Source organism: Onychostruthus taczanowskii, unplaced genomic scaffold, assembly GCF_017590055.1.
Source record: "Onychostruthus taczanowskii isolate IOZ18803 unplaced genomic scaffold, ASM1759005v1 scaffold14, whole genome shotgun sequence".
In the NCBI taxonomy this organism is placed as follows: Eukaryota; Metazoa; Chordata; class Aves; order Passeriformes; family Passeridae; genus Onychostruthus; species Onychostruthus taczanowskii.
In genome coordinates this window covers 6,603,818-6,623,698 of record NW_024498573.1, presented here as the reverse complement: position 1 = coordinate 6,623,698, position 19,881 = coordinate 6,603,818, and the positions used below count along the sequence as shown (strand labels likewise).

The following is a 19,881-nucleotide window of genomic DNA, read 5'->3' as shown; positions in this document are numbered from 1 at the left end:
TCCCGGAGCGCGCGCCTCGGCGGGGCCGCACGGCCCGGTCCCGCTCTGCGCCCTCACCGAGCACCGGGAGCGCCACGTGGGTGCAGGGCGCGCCGCGGGCCCGTGGCTCCACGCCGGCCCGCAGGTCCATGCTGCACCCACGTGGCGTCCCGGCGCCCAGCGGGTGCTCCCGGTGCCCGCGGGCCGGCCCGGCCCCGAGCCGGCCGGAGAGAAAGCTGGCAGCCCGCCCGGTAGAGCCTCCCGTACCGCGGAGCTGCTGCTCCCCGAACACGTGCTGCTCCGGGAGAAGTCTCCAAGGGAACACGCGGCCCTGGGTGCGGCGGGGCGGGGGGTGGGAGGGATGCACCGGGGCGTGTGTGCCGGGATGCACCGGGAGGTGTGTGCCGGGACGCACCGGGAGGTGTGTGCCGGGACGCACCGGGAGGTGTGTGCCGGGACGCACCGGGACGTGTGTGCACGGAGGCGCGGTCCCGCTTTCCTGGGGAGGCTTGGATGGGCCCCCGCGGTCGCTGCTTCTGTCTGGCGGGCACATCCCGAAACTGGGTCACGTTTGGGCCGGTGCTTGACTGGTGTTCGCTCTGCTTTCACAGAAATTGCTCCCTTCCCTCTCGGCCTCTCTCGAGGACATCTTTACCCACTGGGAAAAGTAAGTCACAGGAGGGAATGAGTATCCAATAGATTCCAGACTGTGCTGACGTCTAGGCTGCATGGCATGTGTGATTTTTATTTGTTGGAATTCCGTGTTGTCAGAGGATTTCCGATGATAATTGTGCTCAGCAGGATTTTCTCCTAACCTCTGCTTTCACAGCAATTCATTTCAGATGTTCAGGATTACACTGGTTTAAAATTTCCTGAGCCTGGAGATAAGTTCTTACTTTACTTTTGAGCAGCTGATGCTGTTTGTGCTAGTTGATGCTGGAGTGTTGTGGATCTCAGAGTCATGCTTTACTGTAAGAAATCTGTTCTGTTTCACTTTCTTTTTAAAGCCACGTGCTTTGCAGGATTATTGACCCGAGAACAGAGAAGCTGAGCAGGTGCTGAAATGCCAGAGCTCTTACATGGACTTAAACGTTGGCATGGATCACAGATGATGTGACTCAGAGGAAATCTCTTGGTTTCAGCCTGTCCTTTCAAGTCCTTACATGTTCCAAATGCCTTCCTGCATCGTTATCCCCCATTTGAAGGTCTGCAGGAGGGGCTTTCCCATCTGTGATGTTTGCACCCACCCTGTGCTTTGGTTGGATGTTGAGTGCAGCACTGCAGAGGGCTGTGGCAGCCTCAGTGCTGGGTTATCTGGGAATCTCTGGGGTTGGGAGCTCTGGAGTGAGGATCTCCTTAGCATGGCCATGCCAGCAGCCTTGGGAAGTGTTTTTTCAAAGGTGTTTTCTGCTCAGTGTCTTGCTCTTGTCCTCCATACCTGAGCAGGACAAAGGCTGGATCTAGATGAGGGTGTAGCAGCATAGAAATGGGTTTGCAGTTCCTCCCTCTTGCAGATTGTTGCTCTCATGGGTGCTGATGGTGACCTTCCCACGTGCTGGTTGTCCTGTCTGCTGCAGGAAACCCTCCCAGACACTGTTGCTTTTAAACTTGAGGGGCAACAGGGCATTTGCAGGTTTAATTCCTCCTTCTTTGGCATCACCCTTCTGTCCTGGTCCTGCCCCACAAAGTCATCTGTTATTCCTGGTCTGAGTTCTGACCACTTGGGAGTCAGAATGAGGGATGTGTTGTATCTTTACCTGGAATGCTCCTGTCAGTGAGCTGTCTTTATCACATCCTGTTCTCATAGGCTTTTGGCCCAAAAATGTCCTTCCTTAGTCTTCCCTGTGGCTCTTGCCCTTCTCACCAAGGCCACTCCTGGTGCTGTTCTCCAGAAACTTCCAGAATGAGCCTAAAGCTGAGACTTGCAGTTCCAGAAGTGTCCTTCCTCCAGAGCTGCATTTACACTTGGAGGATGCAGAGAGGGGGTGGAAGGGTGCCTGGGAGCTGGGGAAAACTGGTCCAGCTCAGCCCTAGGAGCAGACTGAGCCCTGCAGGCCTCAGATGTTCCAGAGTCCACAGGGACAGAGCTAGCAGACACGATTTCTTCCCCTCACAGGGTATCCCTGAGCTCCTGGTCACTCACAACAAATTCTCACATCAGTCTGCTGTGCTGTCAGCTACCACTGGGTCAGGATGGTTGCAGGATCAGAGTGCCTGTGGGGGCTGCCTGTTGCTTTATTAAAAGGATTATTGGAGTAGTTACAGGACTTTCTAAGAGCAAACGTGCTTTTGGCTTTGCCTGCTTGCACAAAACCTGCTGTTACAGCTGTGCTGCCAGAACACTGACACGAAGCACAGTCTTTACTCACCAAATTGTAAAACTAATCTTGTTTTTAAAACAGATGAACAAATAAAATGAGCTAAACTGGCCCAGAAGTGAGGATATTTGCTTCTGATAACTGTGTCTCCCAGGGCTTAGAAGCATTGCATGTGAGTCACAGCAGCATGTTCCCAGTGTTACCCTTGTAATAAAGGAAATGTGTTGTCTTTGATTCTCAAATGAAAACATGGGTAACTTTAACCACATCATCTCTTCTGGTACAGGTAGGATTTAGAGCCTGGAGAAATCTTTCTCCAGCTTAATGTTTTAACCCAATTGAGCAGCTCAAGTGTTTAATGCTTACGTGGCCTCTTCCTCCTCTTTTTCTAACACTTCTTCTGTAGGTCCAGCCACTTCCATTCTTAAGCCTCTCTGCAACCTGACTTTCCTGCCCTTTTGACTTGGGAGCACCAGTTCAAATGGCATTTGTGCCCTTTAGATTGGCTTCTCCTGGCCCTGTGGAATGCCAGGACCTGGTGTTTTGGGGATATCTGCACTAACCCTGAGGCTATACTTGCTCTGAGGCTGTAGCCGTAGCCCCTGGAGAAGGAATTTATTCTGTAGGATACCTTCTGTCAAGCACCAGCCTGACTGTGTATGTTCTTATTTCTCTGCTAAAGTAAGAAGGAGTCTGCCTAGGGCACAGAAAAATCATCTAGGCTCAGTATTTCTCCTGAGTGTTGCAGGAATATGTTGCTCTTGGAAGTTTACTGAGGACTGGAGATGTCCCTTGGAGGTTAGAGAAGTATTTCCCACCCCCTTAGGAATTCCTCTGCAGAGAAATTACACTGCCTATTCTTAGGCTGGAGCCTGATCTGAGAGTAAATGAATAATTATATTCTAATTTGTTTGAGATATTTTTCCCCATTTTGACACCTATTGTCTTCCCTCAGAACTCCACCAAATTCCAAGAGAAGAAATGTGAGTGATGAGGAGGCAGCAATCCCAGAAAAGATCAGAGTTCCTGATCCCGTGAGCAGCTCTGAGAGCTCAGAGAAAGAAGAGGATGAGAAAGAGAAGGCAAAAGCTGCAAATGGTAGGAGCCTTTTATCTCCCTGGAGTCAACAGGGTAGGACTGGAGACTTGTGTAGGAGCAGCCCAGCTTGCTTGGCTGGAGAAAATGCTTCTAAAGTGATGGCTATTTGAAAAATAGGACAACTAATTTAGCACCCCCTTCTCATGTGGAGTTTCTGAGGAGCACAGATGTCTGCTGAAGCTAGAAAAAACCTGTTATGATTCATTGGGGAGGGATGGGTGTTGCTGCTCAGATGAAGCTTTGGGAACCTCTTTCTGCCCACTGTGGAGCACCTTCTAGATGGTCCCAGGTGTGTGTTGGGCCAGCAAAGGCAGGCCTGTCTGATGGGTCAGGGAAGGTGTTGATAGTTAGCCTGGAAGGCCAGTGCCCTGTGTCTGAGGTGGGGATAGATCTTGTGTGCAGCTGATGTGGGAGGTGTTGGCTTGCAGAGTCTAACAAACACTTGTGTCTGATATATTTTGGCAGATCAGTCTGATCTGCTGTAGACCAGCCTTTAGAAAAGTGCAGATCTTGAAAGATTCCCTGTCTTGGTGGCTGGGAGAGGGATGGGTGGAGGAGGCCTGTCATGGGGACAGCAGTGGGGATGGTCTTGGGTCAGGTGTGCAGATGGGACCCTGCCCTGCTGCTGGGGCCCTCCTGCAAACCAGAGACCCTGTTGGTGTGAGAAACACTCACACAGCTGCTCTGTGGCTCTCTCCTGTGCAGCAGCCAGCCTTTCTGTGGCCACAAACTCGGTAGCCAATATAGAAAGCAGTGAGGAAGATGAGTCCTCGTCAGAAGAGGAGGATCTGCCTGGGAAAGGTGCAGTGACGGTAAGGCAACGTTCCTGGCTTTGAAGGCTGGTGGTACTCTGAGGCCAGGAGTGTCTCAGACTCCTCAGCATGTGTAGAACTGTGTCCTGGGGTGGAAATCTTGTTTAAATGACCCTTCTATGCTGCCATAGCCTTTTCTTAGATATCTGTCCCCCAGAAGCTGCCTTGAAGATCTCTATGGCTTACCTTGCTGCCACATTACTGTTGCAGGTACATTGTCTCCAGTTTAGTTCCCCATCCATGTGTAGCTTTCTAAGTTCCTTTGTTTCCCGTAGGTGACAGCAGCTGTGGTGGGTGGCAAAGCTGCCAACTCCCTGCATTCTCCTCTCAAGCCCGCTGCCCCAGCAGGCAGAGCAGAAGGGCTGTCTGCTGCTGACAGAACTGTGCTCTCTAACAAGCAGCAGCCCAATGCCCCAGCTGCAACTGCAGCCCCAGCCAAGGCCCAGAAACTGCCTGGTCCTGGGAAGTCTGGACATGTCACAGCAGCTGCGGCCAAAGTAGGACAAAGCAAAGCACCAGTAACGACCAAAGCACCCGAGAGTTCCAGCAGCAGCTCCTCATCGTCCGAGAGCGAGGAGGAAGAGGAGACGCCGGCTGTGAAGGCTCCAGCCCCCAAATTGGGTAAGGAGCCTGCAGGGTGGTGTAGATGTGTGTGAGCTCCAACTCTTGCAGATTGGATCAGAGACGTGCCTTCAGCATGTTCCTTTCAGCTCCCTTGCTGGAAAGCTCGGAGTGATGCTTGTTCCTTGGGGAGGCTGCTAGAACATTGCAAAGCAGCCAGCTCTGGAGCTCCGTGGGATGAATCCAGCATGCTTGCTCCCATTTCAAGCAGCAGATCCTGTGCTAAGATGTCTGGCAGCACCCAGCACATACCCAGGGGTTGGGGCTAACAGTGTAGCATGTCCGGAGGAGGTGCAGTACTAATGCTGCTGATACTTTCAGCTTTATGGAAAGGCCCTCCAGTGTTTTCTCTTTATTCCCAATTGCAAAGTGATTTGTTTTGGGATTTGAAGTCTTCAGGGAAATCTTTAAATGCTTTGAAGTGTGTCTGTGTGTGTTGGAGGAGGAGGGTGAGAAACAGATCGTTGAAGTTCTGGAAATGATCCTCCCCTTGGCTCTTATCCAGAGGAGGCCCAGCCAGGCTGGGTGCCCCTGCAGGGAGTTGTGTGTGGCTGGGCAGCACCCCATAAGGGTTAGAGGGTGGCCAGGAAGCATTTTCCATCTCTGCCTGCACTCAAGGAAGGTGTTTGTGGGCCAGCATTTGTCTGGAGAAGCTGTTCCCAGCAGGCTGTTGATGTTTTCAGCAAGGCTAGGTCCTGTTCCCTGCAAATCCCCTTAGCCATCTCTGTGGCTTGTGTTGCTTCCCTGACTTCAAAAGCCACATTAGCATCACGCTCTGAGGCTCAGAGCAGGCAGCAGCTGTGACATCTCACTCGTGTTTCAGAGCCGGCAGCTGGGGCTGAGAGCAGCAGTGAGGAATCAAGTGAGGACACATCCTCTGAGGACGAGCTGATAATTCCAGCCATCCAGGTAACCTCTCCAGCATGGATTCTTTGTCCCTAGGAAATCACTTCCCTTGTTTTGAAGAAGAGAGGAAATGCTGCAGTGCTGTATTCTGACAGCATCCCTTGCCTTGGGTGTGTCAGTTTCCCAAACCCAAGACCAGAGCGCATGCTATGTGGCTGAGAGCCCCACTACATCCTCCCGACATCAACTATTCTATTCCAGTTTTTTCTCTTGCCTGAGACTGAGGGAGATCCTTGGATCTGTAGGAGGTGATTAGTATGCAATATGTTGGATATAGCAGGCAGTCCATGGAGAAAGTGACTTGCTTCAGATATGCCACAGCTCATGGGTCTGAAAAGGCCTGTCCTGGTCAAAATTAGCAAGGTAGCTGGCTTTAAAACAGATTCCATGCAGTTAGAGCTTTCAACTGTTTTCTTCCGAGGTGTTACCTGATTCTCCTGTTCCCTTTTGTTCCCCCTGTTCCCAGGCCAAGCCAGCTGTGAAAACAGTGCAGTCTAATGCAGCAGCTCTGAAAAGTGCACCTGTTGCTCCAGTGTCCCTGAAGAAGAATGCAGTGAAGCAAACAGCACTGGCAACAAGCCAGGCCAAACACACCTCAACAGCAGCTCCTGGGGCTGCACAGCCCAATGACACATCAGAGAGCAGCAGCTCCTCAGACAGTGAAGATGAAAAACATCCACTGGTAACCCAAGTGCGTGTCTCTGAGATCCTCCCTCTTCTTGCATGCCTCTCAGGGCTAGGAACTGCAGTGAAAAGAAAATTTTGTAAAGCATGTAGTATGTAGCAAAGTCATGGTGGGGGTGGGAAGAAGGAGGCGTGAGGTGTTAAAAGGCACCTCCGTGTCTTTGCTGGGAGCTTTAATCAATCCATTGTGCCTTTCTTAGAAAAATCCATCAGTACTTTTAAAAGAAAAAAAAAAACACCCAGAGATTCTTTTCCCACCTGAAGAGGCAAATTATCATGGTGGAATTTGCTTCTCAGGTATAAATTGCAATAAATAGTGTCTAATTTGTCAAACTGTGGTGCAGCTCAGCTTCCCTACTGTGGAGAGTGCAAAGTGCTGCCTTGTACCTCACTGGGGGGGACTGCTAGTAGCAGCAGACTGATGAAGAAAGCTAGATGAAAGAATTCCTTGTGTCCTGCCAGTCAATAACCTTCCTTCAGGGTTTGCCTTTCCTGGGGGGCTCTGAAATTTCTTCCTTTGATTATAGTCTGAGCAAATGAATTATGCTGCTGTGGGATTTGCCTTATTTCACTCTGTTCATATCTTGTCCAGACAAAGCCACCTCCAAAATCCTCCCAGGCTGTCCCATCCCCAGTGAAATCTACACCAGCAGCATCTCCCTCTGTCAAAACAACTCCAGCAAAAACACTTCCACTGTCCCAAGGGAAGGCAACACCAAAACCAACAGTGCTGAAGCAGGTTAAAACCTCACTGGGAAGGACTGCTGCTCCCACGAAGCCTGCTGAAAGTATAAAGCCAGTGGAGAGCTCTGCCTCGTCAGCCAGTGAAGAGGAGGACCCCCCTGTGCCCATCAGCCAGAAGGTAGGTGCTGCATTCAGCCCAGTGCCAAGGGATGGAGTATGCAAGACAAGTGTTTATCCCTTAAATGCTGCCACTCATTTTGAAACACCAGGAGTGCCTTGTTTCTCAGTCGCTTGGAGAGGAGGATCTTCCTAGTTGGAGGCAAGTACAGCCTCACTCTTCTCACACAGTTGTACCAGAGGAGGTGGGAGGCAAATGGTTTGATACCTGCTATTCACTCTTGCCCTGCCCCTGTGGAGTGGCCTTGTGTGCAGGGTCACAGGTGTCTTTGTCTTGGCTCTCCTGTGGGGTTTGGTCAGAGTTCTCAAACCAAAGGAGAAGGACTGGGAGCTCACAATGGGCTCAGGTGGCTAAACTCAAAGGGGTGCAGATTCTTTCCTGAGAGCATCCCAAGGCACATTGTACTGAGACCTTCTGCCTCAAGTCTGAGCTGGAGGGGCCTTCAGAAAGTGCCCTGAAAGCAGTCTTTTGGAGATGCAGCCTTACTGTCTGCAAGGGAGGAAGGGAAGCTGGGGGTAGAGCCTCACGTGTCCTTGCATGGAGGCTCTTTGTCAACACATTCTTTGACTATTGACAGGCAGGAGCCAGCGAGGCTCTGCATTTTTGTCTTCATAGCCTTGGTCTGCTAAGGTGGGTGGAGGGGGATGTTTCTCTCACAGTTAGCTCTGTGCTGCTCTCTTCCTGCATGATTGATTGTATGTGAGGATTCAGCTCTAGGTGACAGGAGCAGCTATTTGATGGCTGTACCATGAGGTCCCACTGTAAAACCATCGAGATTTGTCCATTTTAGCAGGGTTTATGTGCTGGGGTAGGTTTGTGTTCTCCAGTGTTGATTCTGTGAAGCTTTCAACAGCAAGTTTTACCTGCTGATTTAACCACTTAAGCATCTTCCCTCTTGCAAACTGACATTTACCCTCCACAGCCAGAGTCAGCCAGGAAAAGCTTGTCATAAAGGAAGCTCTATTTTTGCTATACAGGCTGTTCCTTCCCTTGTTAGTAACCTGCAGGCCAGGACCATGAGTGAAGCCTGAAGATAAACCATTGGGCTTAGCTGTGTCCACCGTCCTGTCCTCCCAGTCAAACTCTTCTTAGCTCATTCCTCACCATCTGCTACTTGGGCATATGCTAACCACTGACTTACTGTATCCTGCAACTTCCTCTGGCTTCTGTGCAAGATCCAAACAGATACAGAGCGTTGGAAGCTGCTTCATCTTTCCCTGTGGGGGTGGATTAGCACAATTAAAATGAACATCATGCCTAAATTGCACTGCTTAATTGGTATGTTTACCCCTGAAGACTCGGGAATATTTAGTCAAAGAAGTTGACAAGGTGTTTGCATATTCTGGGCGGGAAGGAATGGTGATGGGGGACAGTCTGACCTTAAAGGTGCTGTGAGCTGCTTTTCTTTTGGAACTGCTAATTTTGCTCTGCTGCTTCTTTCCTGAGTGTTTTGAGCCAAAGGTGGCACTTGAGCCCTCTATAGACAGGCTTTGGCTTCTGTTTACAAGGAGTGGGTGTGAGGTACACGTGCATCCATGTGTTGGGAACCCGTGTCTTCCTTGAGCATCCCAGGAAAACCCGCGTGGGTTGTGCTGACAGAAGTTGTGCCAGCAACTTTTAATCTTGGACTGCGGGCTGCGTGGGGAGAGGCCAAATCTCCCAAGAGACAGAGGGTCTCTTTTCCTCCTTGAATGCTGTTCCCTGTCCTGTGCAGGTGGCAGTTGCCCCTTGTCTGGGCCATGACACAGCTGAGGTGCTGGTCCCAGTGCTGGTACAGGCAGTGCTCACACAGGCAGTGCTGGAGTGTGATTTTACAACGTGCTCCCAGCACGTGGCTCAGTGTTGTTCCTCCTCTTGTCATGCAGCGCTGCAGGATGCAAATGGACCCAGCGAGTGGCAGATGGGTTGTGCAGGAGCTGAGTCATCACACTCACTGAGCCACAGGCAGCTCCTGCTTGAGAGGGAGCAGGAAAAATGATTTCCTCTTGAGTTATTTTCCTCCTCTCTGAGTTACTTCAGTACCTGTGACTCTCAAGCTGTCAGGAGCTCTCTGCCTGCGTTACCTGCTCCCTGGATGTAACTTGGCTGTGCTGTTGGCCAAATCCCACCTGAGACTGTCATCTGTCTGATGTGGATGGATGGACTTTGGCTGCCTCCCAGGGAGTTCTGAGGCTGTGTAAACCTTATGGTGGTTTCTGTTATGTTCTTTCTGTGTTATGATGCCCCTGCATGGCAGCTCTTTCCCACTCCATTGCTAAGTTAGGAAATGGAGCAGGCCTGTGCTGTGCATCCACATAGAGGGAGAAGCCAGACCGTTGCTATAAAGCACTTAAAACTCAGTGGGCTCTGATCTTGGTAAGCTCTTCCCTTGCACAGCAGTGTTCAGAGCAGCAGAGAGGAGTTAGCACGTTCAGAGCAGTGTGTGTGAATTCTTCTGACTGCTTCAAGTACTTGTGTCTCTTCAGCATTGCAAAGCTGGCCTCTCTCCTGGAGATTGTGACTCACTGGTATCAAAACAAAACAGAGAAGTGAGGTTTGCGGTCCCCCTCCCCAAGCACTCGTGGAGGTTTCTGTTTCTCTAACCAGAGTCAAAATGTGCTTGGCTCGTTCAGAGAGCTGTTCTGTAATGGGATAAACATGCAGATGCTGTTGTCTGTTTAGTGTTTGGCTTGGAGATGATAAGCAGTGCCCCAATGGCAGCCCATGGCAGGGCTGTGCCAGGAAGCGCAGTAGGATTGGTCTTCCCAAAAGGAGCTGATGCTCTCTGCTGTGGGCTGTGGGGGTATCACTGCATTAACAGCATAGCAGGGATGGTGCAGCTGGGCAGGAATCCCTCATGGAGCACCAAAACAGGCTGGCATCACATGCAGGGTGCACAGGGCCTGCCTGCCCTGGCAAACACGATGTACTCCTTGGCAGAGCAGCCCGGAGATGAGCCACGAGTGGAGTAAATGAGCGGGTGCAGAGCACTGCCAGCCTGGGGAGTATCTGCAGGGGAGGAAATTCCCACATCATTCCACAAGCACTTCCTCTCCTCTGCCACCACTGACCTTCAGTGTGCAGGAGGGGGATCTGCAGCCCTTGGAGAGGGCCAGGAAGAGAGAGTCTCACCTGCCAGTTGTATATCTGGGGCACAGGTGACTGTGCCTTCCTGGTGCTGACACTGCAGGAAAAGTGGTTTGTGGTCTGTCCTGGAACATCTGAGTGTTGACAGGTGCTGCAAAAAGACACAGCCCAAGTGAGTGTCAGAGGTGTTTTGTTGTCTGGAGATTTCTAAATTCTTAGACCTGTTGACAAATCAGCTTCCAGGTTGAGTCACACTCTGTCTCTGCCTGCCCTGTGTTCTCAACCCTTGTGTCAGCCCTGTGTCTACACTGAGTTCTCTAGCAGCTCTGGGCTGTAGCTGCTTCAATGATGTCTCTGAATCTTGCAATTGCTATGGCCCAAAGCTTCCCAACTCCTTCTGATTCCCTGAACTGTGGCAAGGTTGTGCTTAAATGGCTTCCTTGGAGTGGGAGTCTTGGGGCTGCAGTGCTTCTCCTGTCCTCAGCCAGTGTCTCTGTCTAAAGAAAGAATTGCTGTTTGAAGCTTACAAGCACTATTAACTTGTGTGCTCATGTAAAATGTGCTTGGGGTTTCTGGGAGAAAGAAATTGCTAAATTCAGAGGGATCTATCTACAGCAGCTCAGCCCAGGCAGTGGCTGAAGCCCCTTCCACTCATAACACAGCAAGGATGGTGAGAATGTTAGTAACATCTCTGTTAGGGTAAAATAAAACCCACCCTGAGCTGAAACTGCACTTAAACTCCTAAACAACACCTGTACTAATACTGCATTTCTGGGCCTGTGTTTCTCTTTTGTTAAGAGGTTATCAGACCAGCCCAAGCCTATTCCCAACCTGAGCCAAGCTGCTAAACCTGTGCAGCCTGAAAAAGCGGTGGTCAGCACCTTGAAAAGCCAGGTTTCAGAAAGTGGGAGCAGTGACTCGTCTGACAGTGAAGAGGAGTCTCCTGCAGCACAGAGACAGCCTCCACCAGCTGGTAAGTTGCCTGGTAGTAGCCAGGATCCCTCACCTGCATCCTTATGGGTTTCTTATTCTCCCCTGCAAGTGGAGCAGCTCCTGCTGTGGACAGCCACAGAGAGCAATTCTTTCTCACAGTGACGATTTCTTACACTTTTCCTGCAGTGAAAACCAATTCTGTGCCCCAGCCAACAAACGTGAAAAAGGCACCAACTTCGGCACCAGCCACAGCCCCTGCAGCTGTGGGCAGCAGTGATGATTCCAGTGAGGAGTCAGATTCAGAGGATGAAATAGTCCCCCCTTCCCAGGTGAGGAGCTGCTGACCCACTGGCTGTGTAGGCTTTAATGCTGCATGCTCAGGAGGTCTCAGGAGTTGGAAGCTGGTGGTTGAGCAGGTGGTGAGCAGTGCAGGGGAGCCTCTCTTTGGCTGGATTAGGTTTTCTCAGCTGTGCCCATGGGTCTGGCTGACCCCAGCCCTGGGTGCACATCTCAGCCACAGCAATCTTGCAGTGTGCGAGAGCAGTGGAGAGTGTGAGTGCTTTGACAGGAACATGAGTAGACACGCAAGCCCAGACCTTCCCTGGGACTCTGTTCCTTCTGCTCTACTCCAGGAATTTAGGCTGGAAAAGCAGCCAAATCCTCACAGGAGGAGTCTTTCCATGACCTGTGTAGCTTCAAGGCAACACATCACGTAGTTCCTCTGAAGTTCTCTGAAGTTCTTTGGTTTTGTTTTCCACAAACCTTGGGAGGATGGCAGATCTGCCATGAAGGGTAGCACAGCAGTTCTGCTGCCTTTCAGCTGGAGGAGCCAGGCCCCTGCTTTGGAGGAAGGAAGGTGACCCCATATCTGTGCTGAGAGCACCCCTGAGTGTCATGGAGCTGATCCCAGTTCTCCCACTGGAGTCTCTTTCTGTCTCCATGCCAGTTCTGCAAAGCTGTGGCTGAACTCCCTGGGGTCAGAGCTGCCTTGGTGTGAAGCTGTCCAGGGGGTGTCTGCACTTGTGCTGCAGTTTGAACCCAAGAAACCACATCTAAAATGCCACTGACTGAGGAGCATGGCTGCTGTTCCACATGGTGGTGGCCTGGCTGGTGTTCTGAGCCCAGGGCTTGGTGGCCAAGCACACTTCATACCCCACACATGCCTTTGCTGGGAGGGGGACATCATAAGCACTCAGGAAACCCTTCCCCATGTTGGCCTGAGGCTGTGGCCAGTGGAAAGGCTGTCTCCCTCCAGCTGATGGGCATGCTGCCATCCTGAGCAGTCCTTGAGTAAAGCATGTTTATATTACTGAGATTGTATAAAATAATGCAGTTGCTGTAACTTGAGCTTTGTGTGAGAGGGCCGAGAGCTCGTTGGGCTGGCGGCTCCGCACGGCGGCGCGGGGCCTTTTCCTTCCCAAGGCCAGATGATGTGTGAGGGAAATGTCAGCCCACAAAGGCCCAGCTTGTCAGAGATCTGCAGGGGGAGAACTGCTCACGTAGCCTTGTCAGTAACACAAACCAGGAGGCTGACTGCTCCTTTGTGGCTCCTTCTCCCTCTTCTGCTGGCATTTGTGTCATGGTCCTGTCCTCAGTGCCTGGTTTCCATGCCCCTGGCCTTTCTATTTTTAACCCTTCTTATGGTATGTTTGATGGGAGATGTTAAATGTGAGGCAACAAAATTGCTCTTGTTAATTTGACCCCAATCTCTTTTTTGGCTTGTGGACCTGGAGGCAGATTTTCCCTGTGGTTGATGTCTTTGTTTATCTCTGTTGCCAGTTAACTCTTGGTGTGTGATTTTTAGAGTGTAAAATACATCAGGGAGTCCAAGTGCCCCCTCTGCAAAGGTTTACAGCTGCAGACTTGCTGGTGCTACATTGGGTAGGGATTCACAGCCTGCAAGCACAGCACATTTCCCCTGCCTGCCCTCAGGGTAGGTGCCTTGGGGGGCACTGAGCTAACGCTTTTGGGGTGCTGGCCCTCATTTCTGCTCCTGGCTGTGCCAGAGGCCTTGCTCAGAGGCTCATGGGAGGCAGAACAGGTTTGTAAAGGAGAGAATTAAAAAACAAAATGTCTTGGTGCTGCACTGAAAATGATGGAAAGGCTTAGAAGTTAGTGCTGGATTGATGTGTGCCTCTGTATCTTCTCCCTCCAAGTTTGCTCTGTCCTGATTTTCTTTCTCATCTCTTCTAGAGTCTGTCCCAGCAGAATGTCAAAGTAACTGCAGTTTCGAGCATGGTGGCTGCAAAGGCAAATGCCAGCCTGCCTTCAGGGAAGGGGACAAAAACCCCTGCTGTCCCTGCAGTGAGCAGAGTGTCTGAGAGCTTGAGCACTGAGGCCTCAGAGCACAATATGCTGGCAGGAAAGGTAATGATGGAGGAGACTAAGATGGGGAGCCTTCCTGGGGAGAGGGAGAAGATGGATCTGCTGGGGTCTGGGGCTGGTGCCACGTCCCCAGCTGAGGGGTGTGTTCATGATGCTGGGAGAGAGGGGCTGCCCTGTCCTCACACAATGATCCTGCCGTGGGATGAGGCAGAGGAGCAGAGGGTAGTCCTGGTACTTTTGCTGTTCCTGGCTCCCAGCTGGCTGGCTGCTTCTTTCCTTTTGTGATAGCAGTTGTCTGCTTGGCTTGGGCTGACTGTGACACAACCTGGAGCAGTACAGCTGAAGAAGGGCCGGGGTGTTCCAAGCCCATCTACTCTGGGCTGCTGTTTATAGTTCATGGATGTGAGCAGTTAGTTATTCCTCCTTCGAGGAGGAAATAATTCTATTTCTTCTCCCTCTCCCTAGGTCCCTGCTGCTTCTATCCAAAAGCAAACGGTTCCTGTGGGAAAAGCTCCTCCTGGCAACACTGCCACCTCAGGAAGTTCCACTGCTAAGGCGAGGAAGCCAGTCCTGCAGCCAGGACAGGACACCCAGCCAAGCCAGGCTGTGCCACCCACTCATGCAGGGGACACCTCAGACAGCAGCAGTTCCTCTGACAGTGACGAGGAGGAGGCACCCAAGCAGCCTTCCAAACCTGGTCAGTTTTCTCCAGAAGATGCTCTTGGTGCTACTGGGGTGGGGACAGCCTTTTGTTACTCCATGGCAGGTTGGCAGTGGTTGGAGAGGCATTCCTCCTCTCCAGCCTGGCACAGCACTCCCCTTTTTTTGGAGGCAGAAGGGCTTTTGGTGGCAGTGCCTGTGCTGGGGAGGTGAGCTCAGCCCCAGGCAGCAGTGATTTAACAGGAGGAACTCTGCTCTTCCAGCAGGCTCCCTACAGAAACCAGGAGGGACCCTGCCAGCCCACAGCTCCTCCTCAGAGTCCAGTGAGGAGGAGGAGGAGGATGCAGCATCACAGGTATGGTATTGAGCAGGCTGGATCCTCTCAAGTCTTGCAGCTGGCTCCTTAATAGGACTGAGAGACAATTCTCAGCCATAGCAGAAAGGGTGCTGGGTGGGTTGGCCAGCAGAGAAGTGGGGGTTCCCCAGTGCACTGGTATAAGCAAGAACTTTTTGCAGAGAGAGAGAAGCTTTTGAACCTGGAATGCTTCCCCAGGCAGCCAGACCTTGGGTCCAGGGTTCATGGTGCCTTCCCTGGGAGAAGAGACAGCAGGATATGGTGCCTTGCAAGGGTTAAACCAGAACTGGTGCGCAGTGCCAATAGCAGCAGGGATTTTTTTTCCCCCACTTTAGTTTGTAACTCAAGCCCTGTCCAAGACATGAAATTCCCTTTGTAAGTGGCGTGCAGGGCGTGCAGCACATCTGCAGTGCATTAAGTGTGCGTGGGCGCACGCTGATGGCCAGGAGCCTCCCCCACGCCTGCCTTGCTGGGTGAGAACAAAGGAGAACCTCTGGCTGCCAGCTCTGGAGGCTGTCAGCTCAGCTGGTGTCTGTCAGTGCTGGCCCCTCTCATGCTAGCCCTGGGCTCTCAGAGCTGGCTCCACAGGTGGTCGAAGGTGGGCCCTTCACTTGAAGTATGAGGATAATAGCAGCAGAGACAGAGCTGCGTGTCTGGTGTGTGGGAGGCTGCCCTGCTGTGACTCCTCAGCGTGTCTGTGCTGTTTCAGTCCCTCCTCACAGGCTACCCAGTCTGCAAGACCCCAGTAACACCCCAGGCACCAAAGACGGTTCCCCCCCAGCCTGGAGGTGAGCCGAGGCCAGGGAAGGCAGCTGAGAGTGCTGCAAACTCCCTCACCAAGGACTCCCTCAAAACAACCCTGGCCAACAGCTCAAGCAGTGACAGCAGTGACTCCGACACAGATGACAACCAGGTGGCTGCAAACCACAAAGCAGGTGGGTTTCCTTTGGCAAGGCTGGGAATTTGCTTGGCCCTGGAGCAAAGCTGTGCTGGCACGGGGGGTAGCACTGGGGAGGGTGGCACTGGGACAGGCCCTGTTCCCAGTGTGTCTCTACCGTGGAAGCACAGCATGGAGCACTGCTGCCGTCTGCTGGCTCCCCTGGCCACAGCACAGCCTTCTCCTTCAACACCCTGCTTGTGCTGGCTGCCTCCAAGGCTCAGTGCCTTTGCCTCTTCCAAGATGTGCTTTAACCACAGTAATTAACAGGAGCAGGTAGGGCTCTCCCCAGAGCCAGTGCACACTGCATTTCTGGCTTCTGTGGAAGGTTCAAACACTGCCTGAAGAACATCTGCTGCACAGGGCTGGTATTCAAACCTCCCCTTGGGCTGTGTGGGCTCTGCTGCTTGTCTGGAGAGCAGAGGAGGGGAAGCAAGCGAGGAGACCCATGGAGAAACAGAATGTCCCACCCTTTCCCTGGTTTGTTGGCAATTGTAAAACTTGGAGCTGGATGCTGCTTTTGCTCTGGTGTGACCCTATCACCTTCAGATGAACTCTGGCCCACTCTAGAAGTTCAGATGGGTCTGTTGGTCCCTTGGGCACATCATGAAATTGTGCAAAGGGCTGTTGAGGAAGTCAGAACTATCGATATAGGGGCTCAAGAGGGCCATGGGCTCTGGGCTTGGCCATTGGTGGTGATTGCAGGAGGCAGTGTGGAGACCTCCACCACCTTGGGAAGTCCCCCACTTACTCTGGGGATGGTGGCTTGGGGAAGAACTGCTCCATCTATGCTTACCCATCTTGTGTAAGCATAGCTTACCAAGCCAAAGCTCTTGTGTCTGTTGTCACTCACTTCAGGCTGAGGCATCTTTGTCTGACTCTGCTACAGATGCCAACAAGTTTAGCTTTTTTGGGAGAAGAGCTGGATGCTCCTCTTCAAATGCATATTTCCATCCTCCTGTGACTAGTCTGTGTAATGAATGCTCCCTGAGTTGTCTTTTCTGTTTTTGTCCGTTTCTGCAGAAAACAACCCCACTTCAGGGCAGGAAGCTACAGAAGCCTCCAACAAAGAGAAGGTGGCAGGAAAAACAGAGCCAGGTCATGCCAGCCTCAAAACTTCCTCACTGAAGAAAACCCTGGCAATGAAAGAGAACAATGTTGGGGCAACAGGGGTGCAAGTGACCCCAGCATCATCCCATGCCCTGCCCTCCATCCCACAGTCACAGCAGCCAAGCTCAGGGAGTGAAACTGAGGTCACCACTGCTGCAGAAGTCCCTGCAGTGCAGACAGTAGAGGGCTTGGAAGTGAAGAAGAAGAAGAAAAAGGATAAAAAAGAAAAAGATAAAAAGGAGAAAAAAGAAAAGGAGAAAAAGAAACCATCCTCTACAGCAGACAAGGCTGTGAAAGCATCCAAGAGCAAAGACAAAGAGAACAAGAAGCAGAAAACGTCTCAAAAGCGGAAGCTGGCAGGAGAGGATGGGGCTGTGGGGCAGCCCAAGGAGAAGAAACGGAAAGGGCAAGCTAATGAAGAAGTACCCAAAAAGAAAAAGAGGAAAGCAGATGGTGACCTGGAGAAGGTGGCAGGCAGCAAGGAAAAGAAAAAAGCAGCCAAAAGTAAGCATCTACACTTGGGGCCCACTTTGCAATCGGTTCTTGCAGCTGATGCACTTTCAGCCTCTGGTGCAGGGCCTTGCAAATAGCACCCACTTTCCCATTGGCTTCCTGCTTGGCTGCTTCCCTCATGGAATCAATCATGTGGCTTGAAAAAGGTGTCTTAAGATCATCAAGTCCAATCATTAACCCAGGCCCATCCCCAAACCATGTCCCCACATACCATACCTACACATCTTTTAAATGCCCCCAAGGTTGGTGACCACACTGCTGCCCTGGACGGCCTGTTCTAGTGTTCAACAAACCTTTTAGTGAAGAATTTTTTCCTAATATTCAACTTAAACTTTCCCTGACTCAACTTGAGGCTACTTCCTCTTGTCCTGTCATTTTTGACCCTTCTACAGCTTCTTGTTCTGTAGTGGCCTGCTCTCTGTCCTAATCCAAAGGCCATTTTTTAACTTTACAGCCTGTATTTGCAAATCAGTTTTGTGCTGGATCTGCTGGGTTTTGAATAAAAATGGGGAGAGGGGACATGAAATGGCTGGGCCAGGTCTGATGGTGTTTCTGTTCTGCTGAAACTCAGCCCTTATTTTTGGAGGGGACAGACTTGTCAATTATCCCCATGTGAGCTGTTTGCCAGGAATGAGTGGAGCCTCTTGAGCAGTTGTGCTGAGCTGAACCTCGTGTCCACCCTGTTTCAGCAGCTCCCCTGGCTCTCATTTCTGGCATGTGCCCATCTACTCCAGCCCTGAAGCAGTTCCTTGGAGCAGGTGGGCAGCAGGACGTGGAAAGAAGGAAATTCTATGTAATTCCAGCCACGTGTGTGCACAGATGGTGGGATCAAGCTGTTCTGGCTCAGGGGTATTAGGGAAACATCCCTGGGTACAGCTGCCTGTGGGTAGAGCTCTGCCTTCACCTAATTCCTGCTCTGGAAATATTGCTCAGGTTTGGATGTGATCAAAATCTTACTGGAGATGCTCCTATCAGTCTGTGCTCCCTTTTAGAGGCTGACAGTACCAGAGTCCCTCTCTTAGTTGGCTTTTCTTTCCCACTCCTAGAAAAGAAGACTGGAAAAGAAAAGAAGAGCAAAAAAGCATCTTTGGAAGGGGCGCCTGTAGCAGATGTCTCTGCTGAGGTTCACAAGAAGAAGAAGAAGGTATGTGTCACACCCTGGGCTGTGGTGCTCATCCAGGAGAAGGAACAGAGCCATGTCCTGGCCTTGCTGGCAGTGCAGGGCAGCCTACAGTTCACTGGGGCCAGCCTTAAGACACCCTGACCTTTGGCTGGGGTTAGATTGACTCAAAGGGCTTGTTCCTGTGTTGCTGCCCTAGGAGATTCCTTTCCCTGGAATGGTCAAACCCAGGGACCTTTTTGGTGGCAAAGGACTTAGTCCTGTCTAAGGAGTAAGTGCCTGCTCATCTCATTCTCAGCAGAAGCTGGGGTTCCTGAGGGCTTGGTAGACTTCTGCCTCCCATCCCAAGGGCTTGAAGGGCTGACAGAGGGAGACTACAGGATGTTCCTTGTGGTGGCTGCCACCTCTACAGGGACATGTCCATGAAGCCTCTCTGGCTTTGCTGGGTCCTTCATGTTTGTGGTGCAAATGATACTGATGTGTTTTTTCCCCTTTGCATTTTAGAAGAAGAAAGGAGCTGAGCCTGAAGGACTGTGAGAAGGTACATGGCCTGTGGGGACGGGCCATTGGTACCCTGAGCAGCGTAACCTTGGCCACATTCAGAACTCCTGGGCCAGTTTTGGGAAGACAGTGTGCCCTCTGAGAGCTCCCTGAGCCAGCCTGGCCTTGGATCAGAGGGCCAGGGAGTGGAGCAGTGTGAGGAATGTCGTGCAGCCATGTGCTGGCTTCTCTGGATGTGTCTGACCTCAACTCTTTAGCTGCTGAGATGTCCAGCCTGGGTGTTGCTGACCTCTGTCACCAGCAGAGATGAGTGGCCTCTGGCAGTGTCTGTCTGTCCCTGCTGACCCCAGGGAGCTTGGAAAAGTGATGGGAATTAGATGGTGATGTTGTAGCCACCTGGAAGTGGACCAGATGCCTTTGCCCACGCTCTGCTCAGCTGTAAGGCTGCTCTCCTCCTCCCCATCCCTAACTTTTAACTCCTCTCCCCAAAGGTACCGCATTCCTGTGATTAAAGATTTATGGGTGAAGATCAGAAGAGAGGAAAAGGAAGCTCACCTGGAGAATTCCAACTTTTTTTAAAATAATAATTTATAATTTGTTTTAACTGTGACTTTTAGAACAGAGTTGTGTAACTTTTTGCCTCCTCCTGCCCTGCTGAGGCCCAGAGATGTGTTTATAGTCCCTCCAAATGGAATGGGAGGAGGCAGTTTGACCAGAGCAGATCATAAACTGCTTTTCCCCTTGTTGACACCCAGCCATCCCTTTCTCTTACCACAGAGCTATATTTTTGAGAAAAACTTTTATCTTTTTTCCTCTCCTCCTGTGACTTGTGGTGTCAGTCCTTTTGCTACTACAAAGAAAGCTCTTGGGTTTCCTTTTTATTCTAACACTGACAGCAGTGATTATCATGTCCCTGAAGTTGCACTGAACAGTTGTGTCCAGCAGCTGTTCTCAGCCAAGGCAGAATCAGTTTTCGTGTTGTTTTGTTTTGGTTTTTTTTTTATGAAATACAAAATAAAAAACAACAAACTGATTTTTCTTCAGCTGCTTTCGGGGGAGGCCAAGGCTGGTTCTGGAGGAT

At 51.4% G+C, this 19,881-nt stretch overlaps 1 protein-coding gene across 5 annotated transcripts in view; it reads left to right on the top strand.

Moving 5' to 3' along the window:
• The window catches only part of TCOF1 (treacle ribosome biogenesis factor 1), a 20,132-nt gene extending 302 nt beyond the window's left edge, over positions 1-19,830 (top strand). The window contains exons 2-18 of one of the 5 annotated variants that reach the window (XM_041397937.1): positions 591-646; positions 3,253-3,395; positions 4,101-4,207; positions 4,483-4,828; positions 5,652-5,737; positions 6,201-6,425; positions 7,011-7,280; positions 11,145-11,319; positions 11,466-11,608; positions 13,473-13,646; positions 14,070-14,301; positions 14,528-14,619; positions 15,329-15,554; positions 16,580-17,170; positions 18,226-18,323; positions 18,807-18,840; positions 19,292-19,830. In XM_041397937.1, the coding sequence (XP_041253871.1) occupies positions 591-646; positions 3,253-3,395; positions 4,101-4,207; positions 4,483-4,828; positions 5,652-5,737; positions 6,201-6,425; positions 7,011-7,280; positions 11,145-11,319; positions 11,466-11,608; positions 13,473-13,646; positions 14,070-14,301; positions 14,528-14,619; positions 15,329-15,554; positions 16,580-17,170; positions 18,226-18,323; positions 18,807-18,836 (2,994 nt within the window). In that variant the 3' untranslated portion in view covers positions 18,837-18,840; positions 19,292-19,830. Of the gene's footprint in view, positions 1-590; positions 647-3,252; positions 3,396-4,100; positions 4,208-4,482; positions 4,829-5,651; positions 5,738-6,200; positions 6,426-7,010; positions 7,281-11,144; positions 11,320-11,465; positions 11,609-13,472; positions 13,647-14,069; positions 14,302-14,527; positions 14,620-15,328; positions 15,555-16,579; positions 17,171-18,225; positions 18,324-18,803 lie in introns of all 5 variants that reach the window. The other 4 variants (XM_041397934.1, XM_041397936.1, XM_041397935.1 and 1 more) reach the window with 4 other exon arrangements.
• The last annotated feature ends 51 nt before the right edge of the window (positions 19,831-19,881 follow it).